Genomic DNA, 18,907 nt, shown 5'->3' on the forward strand with positions numbered 1-18,907 from the left:
GGTTCAGTTGAGATATTTTGAAGAACTTTTTAGTAATTATTGTAAGTTTTGTTTAATAATTTAAAATCTGTCAAAATGAAATGACATCAAAAGAGACTGATGCTACGTATGATCCTTGAGTCACATCTCAAGTTGGAAGGAATATATAAGGATTGTTGTGTTGTACTGTAAAGCAAATATACCAAAGAATGAAGTTAATATGATAATCACAGCTGTAACATTCTTTCTTTCATTCCCTCTTCATTATTTTTTCTAACACATTTATGTCTTTCTTTAATGTTTCACAGGCTGAGTAGAAATTATTTTAAAATGCTCTTTTCTTTTAACAGGAAAAAGAAGCTGTTTTTCTTCTAGATGATAAACGTATAAATGAAATTAATCTTGCATCAGGGAAGACAAAGAAGAAAATTCCCCAGCTGCAATCATTGTTAAAAAATGTGATTGTCTTAACAACATCAGAAAATGGTTAAGTATACTATTTCATGTATTATAAACCCAGTATATTTAGTTTTAACAATTAGGAAAGGTATAATACCTGAAATATATTCCAGTTCACTTTCAGCTTTAGAATTGTGGCTACAGTGGAAAGCAATTTTAAGTTCTTCATAATAATGTGCTTCAAAATATCTCTCCCCCGATGAGTGCAGGCGCTTGGCTGGCAGGATTACTTACAACAGGAGAGTTATTTCTTTGGAATAAAGACCAGGACTGTTTAACAATAATACCAGCAATTGAAGAGTCCAGGAAGGTAGCTGCAGCAGCACAGGGTAAGTGTTCTTCAGTTCGTCTTTTGAAAAATGAGGCAAAAGTCTCTCTTGTTCTTGCACAAGTTAAAAGCTAGTATACTAGTTAAAAGTACTAGTATCCTAGTATTGTTTTGCATTTCTATCACTTGTCTGCAAACTAGACTGTGACAAATGTCCTTTTTGTTACTTAAATAATACAGATTTCTAAATGCAAAAAAATGTATAAACTGTCATCCATTTTTAAGTACAGTTTATATTTTGTTTGCAATGGTTAGTTATCAATTGTAGAAAAATATTCTTTATTTAGTTATAAATACCTTGGAGAAGATATACATCTGATTTAACTGCTGTCTGCATCATTTTAGGTTTATTTTCTAGGTAGGATTTTCTGATAAGCAGTGATTAGAGAGACTATTACGAAGGCATATATTTGCAAATTTAGTACTAAGTTGCATGTCATTTAAATATCACGTTACTGGATAATCTCACTGGCATCAGGTTAGAAAATGAAGTAGTGTAGAAGCGATTTGTTATTTTGAGGAATACATGCACTTAGGAGTTGAGGGTAATAAAAAAGCAGGGCTTTTATGCATTTATTTGTAGTTTTCATAGGAGGGGTAGATTGGGAAAGACCGTTTCTGATGGTTGAGTGTCCTGGGGAAGATAACACAGAATCCGTAAGAACAGGCATCCCCTCTGACTTTACTGCTGGCAAAGGTCTAGCATTAATGATGAGGTTGGAAATCAGAGGTACTTAAGGAGGCACTTGAATTTTTTATGATAGAGGTGAAAGTAATTTTCCTGTTCTTTTTAAGTCTAAATCTAGCAAAGGATCAAAAATAATTCTGGTGTTTACTGTTTTTTCTAGAGTGTTTGATGAGATTGTATTTGTATGTGTCTGGAGATGGCAGAAGGGCACTATTAACTACTCCTACAGCGTGTGTCTTTTTGTGGGAGAGTACAGAATATGAAAACACACTCTCTTTTAAAAAGTCTTCTGGGCGGTGGACTCAAATTTTGCCTACTGAATCAGTCATGTTGCCTTCTACTGAAGAAAAAGAAATTGGAGTTCATGCTGCTTTCTTACAAAATGAGGTAAAAAAAAACAAAAAAAACAAAAAAACCTTTTGGCTTGCCTGGGCCACAGTAATTGAACAGAAATAGGTTTGGACTGCATACACAGGGCTGCTTCGAAACTAATGCCTCCTATTTATTTCCATGGAAATTACAACTGATATAAAGAGTGCAGTAACACTATTCGATAGAGCAAAATCTCAGCTTCCAGGCATTATTTTTCAGCGTAGTCACAACCACTAGCTGTGCACTTTCATCATCAACAAATAGGAACCTGTATGCTGTGCTAGTAAAAATCTGCACCAACAAAGGGGACCCACTGTTGCTGTCACCACTGCTGAAATGCATGACACACTGCCTCACTGTGCTTGCAACCACTGATTGGTCTCCATAAATGTTCATAAGTGTCGATGAATGTCAGTGGATGCCATTTTTTCTGCATGGAAGAATTCAGTGGCACACCTTCATCTGCACTTCCATGTCAGACTGCCCCTCTGCTGCCATCTATCTCATGGCAACCATATGTAGCAGAGTATTGGTGGGAAGGTTCAGCCTCCACTGCTATAACACCGACGTCTGCCTCGGACACCACGGGCCGGTGTTATAAAATGGCAGGCATTGTATTTTGAGCAACACTCATAAAGTATGTTAAACAGTTCAAGTATGTAAATAATAAAACTTATTTTAATCTTTTATATTTTCTTAAAAAAAAAAAGAGCAACGCAGAACTAGTGGGATACATGACTTGATTTTGTGAAGCTAATGCATCAACCCCTGGTTCCATGACAGTGCCTACAATTTTTAGTGAGCTCTCAAGGATTTTTGATGGAATTTTTGATCTCAGGAAATTTTTGATGAAATTTTACTCCTCTGGTACTTCAGCCTTGAAAACAGTTGGTCACCAATGTTCGTGCTGCCAAAAAGTGATGACACGAATAAGGCGTGATTGTGAAGGGAGGGATGTTCTTCTCTGGTACGATGGGGTTTACGAAAGAGTCCTCAGATTTTTGAATTGAATGTCTGACTGCAGCTCTATGCACTCCATTTGAAAATTCTCAGGTCATGTATTTATGTCAATTGAAAGTGGAGTTACAGATAGACCAAAAAATGAGGATTATTTTTCAGCAATCTTGAAGCCTGTTCTCAAATGCCTTTATCAAAAAGGGGAAGCATGGCAGTGTATTTTCTGCTGCTCACAGGACTGTGTTCAGCCAGTGAACCAAAAGGCACACAACTCTTTGCTGTCAGTTGAGCTGCACTGCACTGTACCCTCCTCACGCCTCTGCTGCAGCTCAGGCAGTGCTCATCACACACCAGTATTTGGCCGCTGTGGCGCCAGGCTGGGCTGCTTGGCAGGCTGGTGCAGGTGGTGTGGGGCTGGAGCTGGGCTGCATGTGGGGTGGGGGTTGGTCATTCCCACATGAAAATAATCATCTCATCTCTTGAGTAAGTTTGAGCAGCAGAAGCTAGAGTGAGTGATGATTGGCTCTTTGTTGCGTATACATTTCATCATTCATTTTGTATGAAATTTAATGACAAAAGAATGGCCTTGCTGGATCAGGTCAAAGTTCGTCTAGCCTGTTATATTCTTGTCTTCCTTAAATTTATGAATGACAGTATTTTGTTATTTTAACCTAGTATCTATTTTGATTAATGTAAAAGTACATTAACGTACAACCAGGATCTGAAGTTTATTTTGTCTTTCTTTTTCTTCACAGGTACTAGGTGATAGTTGTTTGTGCTCTTTTGTGTTTTACTCTGACGAGTGTTTGGTTTTAACATTTTTGATTCTTCGCTGGCATGAAAATGGCTTTAAATATGCCAGGTACACTCAAAGTTATTTAAGTTCACTAACGTAAGAGAAAGATTGTATTAAATGAATTTTATGGTGAGATTTCAGAACTGCATTTACATTCACATGCAATTAGTTTTTGTAATCTCTTTTGTTTCTGTCATGTTTCAAATCTTCTTAGTTTTTTTATTTAGAATAGCATACAGTTTATTTTCATATTCATACTATTGAGTAGTCCTATGTTAGATCTCAGTATGCTGTCTGAGCAATTTCCTGGCTAGAATGCTAGTCTTAGTTCTGTAGCATGGATCTATGTTTAACTGTTCTATGTATTAACATAAACTTCTATTCCATAAAAATCTGCTTAAACTTTTATAAATTCTTCTAATTTGTAAGGTTTAATAAGGAAATTAGTGGGATTTTTTTCTTGTGCATGTTTTATGTTTTTGTCTGTCATGTTTTATTTACAATGTATGAGTCATTCCACTGGGCATATCTGAATTATCTCTTCTTTTGTTTTGTTTTGTTTTGTTTTTTTGAAATTCAGTTCTTCGCCATACCAGATCCACTGGGTACAGCAGACTTGTTCTCTTGTTAATTTAGTGCCTCAGTGTGTATCTATAAAGTCAAGAGGAGCTTTGCTGTCTGCATTTGCAAGAGATGGACTCTTTCTTGCAGTAGCTGTTAACCAAATTGATCCTAAGGTATGAATAATAGGCAGTAATTAATAGTTGCACTTGAATTAAGTCTGGTAAAAGAAAATTAATAACAAATTTTAGATGGGATTTTCAAGATTCATATTGGTACATGAGATTATATTCATATTGATATTGATAGGCATGAAATTCTGTTATTCCTCCTAATAAATGACAGGTTAAATCTGAACCAAATCCTGATGCAGTTTTTAGTGTTAATGCTGTGTGGTATTTAGCATACAGGGATGGGATAACACAGTCTTTAAAACCTTCACTTATTCACCAACAAAACAGGAAAAGTTGCATTTTGAGAGTTTAGAAAAAAATGTCCAATAGAATAAAAATACATATATATCTATTATATGCTCAATATGTAATCAATCTTTAACTACTTTTCAATGTAGAAGTAGGTATACAAACTAATTAATAATCTAAATAATATTAATTATTGAAATGTGGTGGCACAGTGACATGGAGTAGTATTTCCAGGACATCAGATGTAGCATGTAACTTGCTGATATAAATTGCTTTTAAAGCAATTAAAATTTTGATGTAAACACTTAAGAGCTTGTTTTTGTTTTTAACATTTACTTTCTTATTTTAGGCAACTCAAATTCTGTTTTTAAACACCCTGAATTTTTTAACTATTTCGGGTAGTGTTAAAGGTTGCAGTAGCAAGAGTAGCACTGTCCCATCCAAGTTTATCAGGTAAGAAATTGATCTTATTTCTGATTTTGTTGTGCTTTTTTGTTTGTTTGTTTTTGTTTGTTTGTGTCTTTGAGGGGGATGTTTTTGTTTGTGTTTGTTTATTTTAATAAAGTTAGCCTAAGATTTGATGCAGAGATTTGACAGAAAAAAATTCTTTTCCTACCCTATCTAGGTCTTACTGGGTCGGTGACATGAGTTGGACTCCTGATAGCCTTTTCTTGGCTTGCATGCTAAAGCGTGGATCTTTGATTTTGTTGACTGGTATGGGTGAATTGCTGACCATGATTACTTCAGGCTGCTCTGTAGAATTTGGACCAGCAGAGTTTATTCCAATTCATCCACTAATAACATACAGGTAAAAGGATTTGAAAATATCTATATATCTTTGTCTGATTATCATACTTCACTTTCAAACCTACTGCAAATTTAAACTTCATCTTTCAGGTTCAGTCTTCTACTTTTTATGTCTCCTTTCAATATCTGTTTCTCATTCGTAGTTCTCTTCTATTTCTTGTAATGGGTTTGTCGTGATGAAAAATTGGCATACTGATAATGTGAGTATATGTTATTTGACTTGTTTTATTTCAGTTGTTTGAATTTGATAGTAATTAAAAGTAGCATGTGTTTGTGATAGGGAAAGAAACTAAACTTATACCAGTACTAAAAATGTACATTTATTTTAATCCAGTGATATTTCTCTATTCTTTTCAAATTTTACTTACAGAACTTCGCCATGTTTCCATCTCAGATCTTGTGAATGACATGTGCATGATCAAAAACTAAGATTTTTAATATTTGTACTCCAGTTTTCTAAATTTTGAAATTCAGCTGCTGGTTGTATAGGGGGATGTAAGAATCTGTAGTTAACACCTTAAAAAGGAGATCAGAGGTTACAAAAAAATAACACATTCTGAATACCTGGAAGAAACAGAATAGAATCTAAACTTTACTGTATTGAAAATGTGTGTGTATTAACAAGAAGCAGTGATGTATTACTGATACATTATTGCATTGATGTGTTACTTTGTTCTTTTCACTTTGTTATTTCTGAAAGTCCAATAACATATAATGTTGTATCTCATGGAAACATTCAAAAGCATAATAATACCTTCTTAAACTGTCTGGTTAAGAATTCACTTACTAAAATGCGTTAAAATACCTTAATTATGGGTATGTATTCAAGGTGCTTCAAGATTCAAATCTTGAGGGTTTTTTATTTTTCATACACATCTACTGAAAGTTGGACTTAATTTTCAAGGACTTGTTACACACAATAAGACTCAGAAAAGAGTGTGCGGTACAGAGGTTTAAAGTCAAATTGGGGAAAAACATTTAATACTTATACAGCTTTAAGTATTTCTATAGTACTCAGTGAATTTAAGGAAAAATTATAAACTAAGTCACAACTGCAGTGAAATACTAGCATCTTGCAAGCATAAACAGTGTTATTCAAAGTGCTAATCTTTTGAAAACTTAGACATTTCCTTACAAGGTATCAGGGATTGGTGCTGGGACTAGTGCTGTTTAACACCTCTGTAGTGGGATCAAATGCACCCTCAGCAAGTTTGCAGATGACACCAAGCTGAGTGGTGCACTTCACATGCTGGAGGGCAGGGATCCTATCCAGAGGAACCTGGAAAGGCTCTGAGAGAGAGGTGGGCCCATTAGAACCTCATGAAATTCAAGAAGGCCAAGGGCAAGGTCCTGCACTGGGTCAGGGCAATCCCAAGCAGAGATACAGATTGGGCAGAGAGTGGCTTGAGAGAAGCCCTGAGGAGAAGGATTTGGAGGTATTGATGAAAGACTCAGCATGAGTCAGCAACGTGCACTTGCAACTCAGAAGGCCAGCTGTATCCTGGCTTGCATCAGGAGAAGCGTGACCAGCAGGTCAAGCGATGTTATTCTGCCCCTCTGCTCTGCTCTTACCCCACCTGGTGTACTGTGTCCAGTTCTGGGGCCCCCAGCACAAGAAGAGCATGGAGCTGAGGACACGAGTTTATTTCTTCTCTGTTCTATTAATAATAATTATTAGTAATGAATATTATTCATGTGATTTTTACATCCTATATTGAAATGTCCTTATTTTAGACAGCACAACTCTTTGTGTCAAGACTCTAGTCAGACACTTGGATCTTCAGCTTCTGAAAGTGATCTTATGAGACAGAGATTTTCTGTTGCTTGTCACTCAAGATTACCCTACCTCATTGTTTCTGATGGATTCATGATAACAGTGCTAAGATTTCATAACAACGTTTCACCAGTGGGATTTTTAAAATCCCTTTTGCTTGATTCAACGCAACGGCTTGAAAATGTCCGTAGGAATCTCATGAACTCTCAGGTAGGATTATGAGTTTTTCACATGTATTGTTAAGTAAAATAAAACTTCATATATATAAAAATGCAGTTTTTCAAACAGAGTACCTCAGTTTATTGTGAAATTAGTATAAATTCTTTTGAGTTAGAAAGCCATTTCAGGAACAGAGTTGATCTGGAAAACACTGAATATTATTATCTATTATTTCAGAAAAGTATAATGAGCACAGTCTGAATTGTCACAACATATTCTTTCTGAAACTTGTGAAAAATTTTGCTGAGTTTCTTTGACAGTGAAATTGGTTCAAAAAGTTGACAGGTTCTGCTCAACTCTGATCTACTCATCTTTTTAGAATGATGTAGAAATGATTCTGTAAAACCTTTGTCTCCAGATTGCTGCTATTTTAGAGAATCAGTAGCTGTCCAAGTGGTACTGCCTGTATTTATTTTGGGTATTGTTAACTAAGGCTTGCTAAAATATTTGTTTATATCACCACTCAATAGAGCTAAGTCTGGGAAAACAGAAACCTTTGAAATAAAATGTTCTGCATTTGTTGCCAATTACCTAACTGTGATATAATAGATACTGAGAATTTTTGTGTTTGCTGTTGGAATATCGCACATCTTCAAATGACCTTAAATTTGAATTTTGAATTTTTGAAGAAGAGGAATATATTGGTATTCACTTATGAGCTAGGACAATGAGCAAGAATTTGAGAATGTGGAGAGATGTTGCTATGAAGGTGCAAGGACATAAACACTATCTAACGAGCTGGGTTATTTGAGGGATCAGGAAAGCAGATTCTTTCAATGTAAGAAGTTACCAAATGCTAAGAAAAATGCAGAATTCCAAAGCATATCCAAGTGATAGTTTGTTTCTCTGTGAATATGTATACTTCCTTACCTGTTCTCCCTTTCTGCATGGCACTTTAAAACTGAAGCTTCTTAAATGAGATCAGTTTCCTTTTTTTATTTCCTAAGTGTGTAGTTTGATTTAGAGACAAATAATGTTTTGCATTATTGTTTCTTTTAGACTAAAGGGAGACATCTGTGTTTACGATCCCTGTTGTCTTTAAAAGACAGCCTTTTGAAACACACACAAAACCATACCTCCATCTTCTTTCGTGTCCCAAAATTTCTGGAAGAGGACACAACAGAAGTGAGTCAGAAAGCCACAGACTTACTGGTACATAATTGTGTTTTTCTAATTATGGAAATGATTTCTTCATATCATATTCTAACTGTAAAGATTTTTTTTACCCCTAAAATAACAGTTTTTGTACATTTGCCCTTACTAAGTATTTAAAAAAATAAGCTCTCATTTTCAGTTTAGGAGCAAGGAATGCAGTTTTTTCAACTTTTTTTTTTCCAGTGATGATTTTAAACTTTCTGAAAAAAAAGCATACTAATATAATTACATCTATTTGTAGCTTAAAGTCTTCAGCTTCGCTGTATAATGAAATATTACATCACAGTATATATATTGAGGCTGTAAGGTACAGTAATGCAGTATATTATCCTAAGAAATTTCTTTTGATCCTAGGGAAATCAATTATCTATTCTCAGTTTCAGATAAATCTTTCATCAATTCCAAAAATCTACCTGTATTTTATGCAAAAACAGCTCTGTGATCAAAGTCACTGTACAGCCTTTCTCAATTCCATTACATGCTTTCACTTTTTGAGCTTTTGTTGAATGACACTATATTTTACAGTTATCTGAAAAAAATCCTACCTCTAATTCTAGGCTAAATAAAAACAAGTTTTCACTTTCCCTATGCTATGATTTATTTTTTTTTTTTAGTTTGGTAATTTTATTTTTATCTGCATAACTGTTCCAAATAAGATTTTTAACAAGTGCTCTAGTGAAACTGCAAATGGATTAGATGTGTTAGCAATTAAGCAATTTACAAATAAAACTTTTATTTGTGAAAATCAGTAAGTAGTGATTTTTGTAGACTGTGCTCTGGTAGTAGATTTGAATTAAACTTGTTTTGGTTATTTTTTTTTTTTCTTCCCTGGTTTAGGATTATGAAGATGAATCTGATGATGAAAAACTGTTTCACAATAGCTCTTCTAACATCTTCAGCCAAAGAGTCCTTTCTTTTGTTGGTAAAGCTGATCAAGGCCACATAGAATTTGCATCAATGTTTGATACTATTCATGCAAAAGACAGTACTGGAGAGAAAGACATGTTACCAGTAGAACTGAACTCTGTTCAGAGGAGTCTTATTACTGCATGGCAGATAGGGATTTCAAAAAATATTGAAGAAAGAGATACCTTTCTGAATTACACAGTAAGCTGCATTACCCATTTTTTCAACATTCTTCAGTTTGTAGAATGTTCTTCGCTAAACCAGGATGCATTTTTAAATAAATCTGTGAAGAATTCCCACTGGATTCATTATGTTTTAAAATACTTTCAGCTGTGTTTAAGTGTCTTCCACTGGCATTCAAGAGCCGCTATGACTGGGCATGTGGCAAAGCTAACATTGCAAACACTGAAACTTATGCTTGTTCAGAAACAAGGTCAGTTGTTCTCAAAAAATCTTTTGGCATGCTTCTGTCTTTTGAAGATGGTTTCTCATACTCTAAGTAGCACTTGCATACCACAGTATGAGAACTTGTTTGCATCTCCTGGTGTTAATAGTCTTGTGGAGCTTGATTCATTCATTGTGCCTGTATTTCTATTTCTGGATGAGAGCGCAACTCAGGAATTCAGCTCACTGAAATCTGTGCTTGGAGAGCATCCTCAAGCACTGAACTGCGAGTCAAAAACAGAAAAAAGGTATGAACGAAGTTTGCATGAAAGAGATATTAAAACAACTGTATTTTTCAGTTATATAGTAATTACGACATTCTTTTGGGTTTTTTTTTTTTTTTTTGTTATGCTCTGTGAGAAAGCGTAATAATCATAGAATGGTCTGGGTTGAAAAGGACCTCAAAGGTCATCTCTTTTCAATCCCCCTGCTATGTGCAGGGTCACCAACCACCAGACCAGTCTGCCCAGAGCCACATCCAGCCTGGCCTTGAATGCCTCCAGGGATGGGGCATCTGCAACCTCCTTGGACAACCTGTTCCAGTGTGTCAGCACCCTCTGTGTGAAAAACTTCCTCCTAATATCCAACCTAAATCTTCCTGTCTTAGTTTAAAATCATTCCCCCATGTCCTATCACTATCAGTCTGTGTCATTCCCCCTTCTGTTCAGTGGCTCCCTTCAAGTACTGGAAGGCCACAATGAGGTCTCCCCAGAGCTGTCTCTTCTCCAAGCTAAACAAGCCCAGTTCCCTCAACCTTTCCTCATAGGAGAGGTGCTCCAGCCCTCTGATCACCTTAGTGGCCCTCCTCTGGACCTTTTTCAAGGGCTCTATAGCTTTCTTGTGCTGGGGGCATAATCTTGAAATGTGTGCAGATGAAGGCTCATACCTACAGCATGTTTCACAGTTCATGGTATTTTTACTGTCTGTTACTCAGTCCCCTTCCTCCCAAGCAGAAATTCTGAACTCAGTGAAGCCAAAAGGCTGCTTGCTTGTAATATATCTATAGTTTTAGTTAGCAAACTTTGTACTCAATTATAGAAATGGTACAAACGATCTGGAGCATTCTGCTCCTTGGAAAATACAATTGGTACTGAATGAAATAGTGGTATGTAATTGCCTCTGATCAGTTTTAGGATAACTCAAGAAAGGTATTGAGTCACAAACCAGTAACTATAAAGGAATATTTTATCTCACCCCATTTCAAAGATAAGGTCTTGCTGGAAAACTCCCAGAAGGAAGAGATCCCTAAGTAAAGATGTTTCCCTGTCGGCCGCTGGCCCTTAAGTGAGTTTAGAGAGGGGTGGATCCTGGGTGAACTGATTGTACCTATGCTCCTAGGTCTAGCCACTCTTCTTTGCCAGGTGCTTAATCACTGGTTCAGGTCCTGGTCTAACAGTTTCCAGACAGCATTGTTATTTTCTGAATATTTTTCTGCTGCAGGTATCTAATTAATTGAAGTATGTTAATCATTCAAGCAGACTGTTCATTTCTGAACGAGATGCCTAAGAAGCTTTGTATCTCAAGAATTTCATCTTCCTGTAGTGGAAAGTATTTATTTAATAAGCTTAAAATATAAAATTAAGCTCACTGTAAATTTGATGGGACACTTTCAATTGTCTGTGACACGATAATCCCTGTTTTGGGTTAATTGTGCTGCAAGTACAGAGTAATGCATTCATTACAATGACTGTCTCTATATCTGTAAATATTGGAAGCAGAAGTGATAAGAGAAAGAACTGCAGATGTAGTATGATCTTATGTAATCTTTCTCAGGTCCACAGGAGTGCGTATCAGCTGTTACTGACAGGCTTATTATGTATCTGAGCTGATACATTTGATAGTACTCTGTTGGGCTATAGGGAATTGGTAGCCCTAGATTCTGCCTTTGCTCTTCTTGTTATGCTTGCATTGTATATTTTGCCAGATTTTATAAAGGTACTGATGTTCTGTTTTGATGTTTATCTGTGTTATTTCCCTGTTGTATAGACAGGCAGGGAGTCACTTTGAAGCTGGTGTTCTGGTGCTTGAAGGTTACTAATTCTCCTGAATTTGCAAAGATGTACCACTGTTTATTGGTCAGAAAGCAAAATGCAGGGCAAAAATGTTTATTTTTCCCCTGTAGTCAGAAAAACTGTTTTGCTTGTTTGTTTGCTGAATATATAATGCAAAAGAAAGAAAAAAGTTGAACTCCAGTTGTTTTCTTTTTTTTTATGTATGTTTTACTTCTTGAGCTGCAGGTTGATTGCCCTATGGCGATTCTTGTATGAAAGAGTGGTTTGTTATTGGAGCCAACTGAACAAAAAAGCACACAAGAATATAGAAGAAGAAAATGTTGTCTCATTGCTTTTAAGCCATACACAAGCAACTCTTCAGTCCTCAGGAGTGATATTAGAAAAACGCCTCAAGATTAATTCTGTAGCTGGTTAGTACTTTGGAAAGAAATACAACTGTTAGTAGCTGAACAGTTAACTGTACACAAAAAAATGAAGTCTAAGTAATGACACTCCGTGAATACCAGATTGAAAAATAAGTTATCAGTTAAACTTCTCTTAAAATTCAGATCAGAACTCTCTTTATACTTCGTGTACCAATGCACCTGTAGATTATATTATAAGCTATGGAGCTTGCGAAGCTAAATTAAAAAAAAAAAACAACCTGACGTTTTGCTATGAATCATGTCCTAGAGAATCTGAAAGTTAAGTCTGGTTTGTAATATCTTCTTTTGAGGTGAATGGGCAAGAGGATGGTTATCTTAACTGGATTTCTATTTAGAAATTGTTGTCATTTTGTGTGATGGCTGTGTACATGAACATATAGTGTATGTGAATGCAATCAGCCTCTATTGATCATACAGTTCAATATAGTGTAATGTAATAGATTTTAAAAATTGCTGGAGATATACATATTCTTTTACTTGTCATAAACCTGTAATTCTGAGGTGAGTGTATGTTTACAGATGTAAAATGTTACCTGTATAGAATTTTTGATTGATTGCATGTGTGGTTTTTGTAGGGGAGGAGGAATTCCTTTTAGGCTCATACAGAGAATCTGTGGATGTTTGGAGAAGATGTCTTTGTGAAATTAAGGCAAAGGGTAAGGGATGAAAACTTTTTGCTGGTGATGGGAGGGGAGAATGTGTATTGTCACTGTATGCAGTTATTCTTGATTTTCTTGATTCCTAAAAGGGGATGCAAAATAGGCAAAGGATGCATGTTCCAGTTTAAGTTAGTGTGTGAATAGGGACCAGCCAAAAGTTATGTTAAGAAAAGTTCTTGCATTTCTGCATTGATACCAGTTTTCCTATAGCTGTAGAGTATTCAGAACAGGAGAATCCTAAGTGTGTTCTTCTGAGCAAGAAAGTAACAATGAAAAACTGATGGACAAAGTCAATGGCAGTTACAGTAAAATAAAATGTATTAGTGGTTGAGGATAAACAGAGCAAAATAAAATTTGTGACAGGAATTTATTTAGGAGTTATTTTGAAACAGAACAGAACTTCTTCCTAAGTGTCATAAGAATTGTTTTTCTAGTTAATTACTGTGAGAAATATATTGTGCAGAAGGAAGTAAGGATACTGAAAGCCTTCTGAATCTCAAAGCAATGTCTTTGTGTTTTAGGCAGCCCTTCATTAAAGGATAGGCTTTCTTGAGCTGTCCTGTCTTTGTCTCTTAACAGTTATATACTGTATTGTTTAGAAAATTGCCAGGTCTCCAGAAATGAAATCATTATGGATTATAACTTACTAGTAGCTTATAGTTTGAAGGAAGATTGCGTATCAAAGAACAACTGTTCCTTACTTATACTCAGCTTCTCAGAGTAGGTGTTTGTATAGGTATGTTTCTGGAAGAGGAGGAATACTGAGCTTAAGACCTTAGCTGACTTTTTGGGGTGTTATTTTTTCCTTTTCTGACTGGTTGGGGTTTTTTTTGTTTGTTTTTGTTTTTTTCTTTCCTGTTTTAATGCAGGAGGAAAAAGAGCGTGTTTTCTTCAGAGTAGATATTACCTTGCTATATTATTTTGCCACCTATATCATTATAACTTATGTGAGGCTCAAGGACTCTGTGATCATCTGGTAGGAGAGATTCTAAGGCGATCACAGCTCTCAGTGAATCAGATGGAAAATTTTTCTGGTATGTTTATATTACATAAAACTGGTTGTGCATGTTATACTGTCTGGATAATCTTATATTTAATTTATATACCCACAAACACATTGTAATGCTTTCCTTTTTACACTGAACTGAAGCCTGATTTGTTTCAAGTTACTTTAAAGATGTGTGAGTAAGTAGCCAAACATCTTTCACTGTATAGTGAAGGTATGACCTGTTAAAATATTCCTGGATTCAAATCTGCAGAAGAAAAGACTTTGCATAAGAAAGGCAATGGGTACATAGTGCAATTTTTTTTGTATTAATCTTATTATTATTTTTTTTTTTTATGATACAGTATGCTGAAATAGTTGATGTAGGATTAGTCACCAATCTGAAATTGACAGTGGAATATTTTTTTTGCAGATGCTTGTATCAGTATTCTGTGAAGTCATAATGTGGCATCTGACTTCCCAAATTTGAAGTTTTTGATTCAGCTCTGATCTGAGCATGGATATTAGAGGCCCATCTCTAGTCGTTAGAAACCTAATATAAATCTTTTAGTATAACAGCTAATTTGTGAACAGGATGTAGCTCTCACATCCTGAAAACTTATTAATAAGTTGAAGAATACTATAGCTCTTATTAATACTAATTTCTTTTAAAGTTAAAACAATTTTATCATTCAAATTTAAAACCATTTTCCTTCATGTTTTGATATCCGTTTTATTTATTTTTAGACACTAAGTATTCTCAGCATGAACTGTGGATGATAACGAATGTTCATACTGAAACTGCTATGGCTGTGATTCGATCCATGGCTCGATTCATGGCTGCTTATTTCACAGATCAGCTGCTCTATATCTTTCCCCCACACAATGTTGATATCCTGCATCCACTTCACATCAAACCAGGTATGTATTTTTTTTTTAAAGCAGTTTAATTTGCTGTGTTTAACTTGTTGAATGCATTGAAAAATGTTTTTTTTTTTCATGTTGTCTATTGTTCTTGTTGATTTGTTTTCAGCATCTTTAATTTTAAAGATAGAGTAACTTAATTTTTCCAGATATTGCTGTTAAGGAGTGTTGATGTTGATGTCTCTCTGTGAAATAAACATTTTTTTATTGTTCTTCATTTTTTGTTCTTCTAACATTTTGTTGTTCTTCATTATTGAAAATATTTTGCTAACAAAGATAGTAGTCTATGGGAAATTGAATTGCATAGTTACATGTTCAATTACATAGAAATTACTTTTTTACATCTCCACTGACTCCACAGTTACAGCTGTCAGGTGAGTGCTCACCACTGTTCTGGCTGAGATCAAGTGCCCTGCCTGGACAAACTACAGTACAAACTTTTTAATACAGTACTGCTCCCTGAAGGGAGAAAGTGGGCCACCTGCTGTCCTCCCTGTGTGCCCTCCTGCATGGACTGCAGGGCAAACTGCTGTGCCACATTCAGTAAGATCTGCCCTGAGCCTTTTCTAGGCTGAACAGTCTGAACACTCACAACTTTTCCTCATAGGAGAAATGCGGTAGTCCCCTAATCGTTTTAGATTGCTTAGACTTTCTGAGAAATTTTTGAATCCATTGATGATTTTAATGGTTCTATACTATAACAGGAAGTGGTATATATGGTGGTATATGTGCCTTCATAGTCTTTGAAAGTAAGTGTAAGCCTCAAAATAATGTGATACTCTTCTAGATTTGCATTATGGCTTTGTATCTGTTACAGTTACATGTTTAGTCAAGTATGTACAACTTCGGTGTAGTAGAAAATCTCAGAGAATTTCCATTCAGCTTAGATGTGCCCTTTGGAATATCAGAAACATATGTATTGTACTGACAAATGTACTGTCAACTGTTGACTGTGTCAACTTCAAAACTTTGAAGTTAGAATAACCTGCTGATTTTGCATACCATTGTATGCACCACATTACTAAGCAGGAAAATACTGATCTCAGTCTTATATCACAACATGAGCTGCATATGCCAGCTGCAGATAGACCCTTTAGTGTCTCTAATAGGGAGCTCAATAAAAATCAAAAAGTATTATGAATGTATGAATTCTGTATAATTCATCTTACAGCACCGAGGTCAGTTTAAATTTAATTTGTGTTTTTGTGTCTCAGATGTATCTCCTCGTGTTATTCCACTACAACGCCATCTGGTTACAAGAGCTGTCAGAGACCAGAACCTTTCATCTGTGTGGACAGTAGAATATGCTCTTGACTTGTTCTTTGTTGGGGGACTCCTTCCAGAGGCTGTATGGCTAACGCGCAGGCTTGGTGACTGGAAGCTCTCAGTCTCAATTGGTGTGGCCTACAGTCTATATCGTCAGAACTCTGATGAATTCACAAGGTAAAACTGACCTTGGAATTGGTGTAATATGTTTTGTTATTTAGCTTTAAGTGTTAACTTATTTTAACAACATATCCTTTTCCTCAAACATTTCTAGTCTCAGATTCCTTGTATCTGTAGGACCTAGCATGTTACAATTAGCTACTTTGTATTAGATTTTCTTTCAGAAGAAAATTTCTAGTTTTTGTTTTTAAAGAACTATTGCTTGCTATGCTTTCAGACTGAAAATCACAGAGCATCATCTGCCGTTAAGCTTATCACCAATGCAGACTTTACAGGAAAAACTACAGTCTTTGCTGGGGCAACCAGCTACTTCTGAAACAACAACTGAAGAACATATTAAATATAAGTGGTTTACAGGTACATAAAAATTATGAGTGTTTGTGATTATTTTTCATGTCACTTCACTACATGTTCTATGCTGTTCACAGCCACACTGCATATTACATGTAATCTTGAAAAGAAATAACAATTTTACCTTCTCTGTGTGAATTGATAATGTGGTATATTCAAATGCTGTAGTTTTATAGGCTTTTGGCTTATCATTTTAAAAATTGAAGCCATTATCAGTTTTGTCCGTGGTTCAAGGAAGACTATACAGTTTCATTCATAGCTTACCTGCAAAAGTTTTTCATACACAGCCCTTTGTCATCCCTTTATGTATCCCTTTATGTATCCCTTTATGTATCCCTTTATGTATCCCTTTATGTATCCCTTTATGTATCCCTTTATGTATCCCTTTATGTATCCCTTTATGTATCCCTTTATGTATCCCTTTATGTATCCCTTTATGTATCCCTTTATGTATCCCTTTATGTATCCCTTTATGTATCCCTTTATGTATCCCTTTATGTATCCCTTTATGTATCCCTTTATGTAAATCCATTTATTCCACTGTTGTTCACATATATTAGCCAATTCTTGTTTGACTGTATGTGAGATTTACTTAAACTTGGAAGAAAACTAATGCTTCCTTAAAACAAAGAGAAAAAAACAAATGCAAATAGTATGGAAAGTGCCACCAAAACTAGATTGGAATGATTTATTTTCACCATGTTAAAGTACAAGAGGGACAAATCTCATCACATAAGAGAGATGAGGCTTACTAACTCCATCAAACCTAAAACCTAGCAAGGCTGAGAGTTTATGACCACGAGGCACATGCACAAAGACGTGTTCATAAAATCTGTGTATGGCATGCCACATCGGTAACTGCCTACAGGCACTGTTTAAGTGAATGCTATGCATGTCAGCAGCTTACTCCTGTTTCTGCCTCTTGCTGCTCAGAATCAAGGTCCATTTATATATGTAAGTGTATGTACAGTGTGGATACCCCCAGTAGCTAGCTTTGAACATACCGACCAGAGGTGGAGCATTGCATGACCTGCTGCTCACCAATGCGAATGCGGAGGAGATCATTAAAGCCATTAAAGTTGGAGGCAGCCTAGGCTGCAGTGACCATGCCCTGGTCGAGTTTGTGATCTCGAAAATCCTGGCAAAAAGTGGGGTCAGGAACCTAACTTTGGAAGAGCAAACCTTAAGCTGTTCAATGGATTGCTGGCCAAGATCCCCTGCGATGCTGTCTTTAAAAACGAAGATGTTGAGGAAAGGTGGCTACTCTTCAAGGATGTCTTCCTGAGAACATAAGAGCTCTCCGTCCCTATGAATAAGAAAGCGGCAGAGGAAGCAGGAAACCAGCATGGCTCGGCAAGGCACACTGCTGGGCATACTGAGGGCAAAGAAAGGTGCACACAAGCTCTGGAAACAAGGGTGTATCATCTGGGAAAAATACAGGAACGACGTCAGGACTTGCAGATGTAGGATCATGAAAGCCAAAGCGCAGGCAGAACGGAACTTGGTGAGGGATATGAAAAACAATAGGAAGACATTCTACAGGAACATTGTCCAGAAGAGACAGGCCAAAGCGAGTGTACCTCCTTTGGTAAATGTAAAAGGAGAGCTGGCTTCAACGGAAGAAGAGAACGCTGAGGTACTGAATGAGTTCTTTGCCTCGCTCTTCACTGGTGGCCAGGATTCTAATGCTTCTCACATCCCTGAGCCCTGCATCCCTAAACCTCTATTGGGGACCAGGGCAGTAAATCCCCCTCTGCTGTAAGGGCAGAGCAAGCCCGAGACCGCCTCATGGTACTGAATGTGTACAAGACTATGGGGCCGGATGGCGTGCATCCCAGGGCTCTGAAGGAGCTGGCTGAGGTGGTTGCCGAGTCGCTGTCCATCATGTTTGAAAAGTTGTGGCTGTCAGGTGAGGTCCCGGATGACTGGAGGAAGGGTCACATCACTCGCATTTACAAGAAAGGGAGCAAGGAGGACCAGGGAACTACAGGCTGGTGAGTCTCACCTCTGCACCTGGGAAGATCATGGAGCAGATCCTCCTGGATGACACGCTTGATCACATGAGGAATGAGCGTGTGATCTGAGACAGGCAGCATGGAGTCACCAGGGGAAGGTCATGCCTAACCAGTCTGGTGGCCTTCTGTGCTGGAGTGACGGCATTGGTGGACAAGGGGAAGGCGACCAATGTCATTTACCTGGACTTGAGCAAGGCCTTTGACATGGTCCCCCACCACATCC

The 18,907-nt window shown here is 36.6% G+C and overlaps 1 protein-coding gene across 1 annotated transcript in view; it reads left to right on the plus strand.

Moving 5' to 3' along the window:
• CPLANE1 (ciliogenesis and planar polarity effector complex subunit 1) overlaps positions 1-18,907 on the plus strand; it is a gene marked incomplete at both ends in the record, with an annotated part of 64,947 nt that overhangs the window by 583 nt on the left and 45,457 nt on the right. Inside the window, 16 exons of the mRNA XM_079548723.1 lie at positions 330-465; positions 648-767; positions 1,615-1,841; positions 3,539-3,645; positions 4,160-4,316; positions 4,912-5,015; positions 5,188-5,370; positions 7,104-7,353; positions 8,362-8,514; positions 9,355-10,115; positions 12,105-12,289; positions 12,880-12,960; positions 13,833-13,997; positions 14,696-14,869; positions 16,087-16,315; positions 16,512-16,675. Of these exons, the coding sequence (XP_079404849.1) occupies positions 330-465; positions 648-767; positions 1,615-1,841; positions 3,539-3,645; positions 4,160-4,316; positions 4,912-5,015; positions 5,188-5,370; positions 7,104-7,353; positions 8,362-8,514; positions 9,355-10,115; positions 12,105-12,289; positions 12,880-12,960; positions 13,833-13,997; positions 14,696-14,869; positions 16,087-16,315; positions 16,512-16,675 (3,196 nt within the window). The remainder of the gene's footprint in view (positions 1-329; positions 466-647; positions 768-1,614; positions 1,842-3,538; positions 3,646-4,159; positions 4,317-4,911; positions 5,016-5,187; positions 5,371-7,103; positions 7,354-8,361; positions 8,515-9,354; positions 10,116-12,104; positions 12,290-12,879; positions 12,961-13,832; positions 13,998-14,695; positions 14,870-16,086; positions 16,316-16,511; positions 16,676-18,907) is intronic.

Source organism: Tetrao urogallus (genome assembly GCF_951394365.1).
Source record: "Tetrao urogallus genome assembly, chromosome: Z".
Lineage (NCBI taxonomy): Eukaryota > Metazoa > Chordata > Aves > Galliformes > Phasianidae > Tetrao > Tetrao urogallus.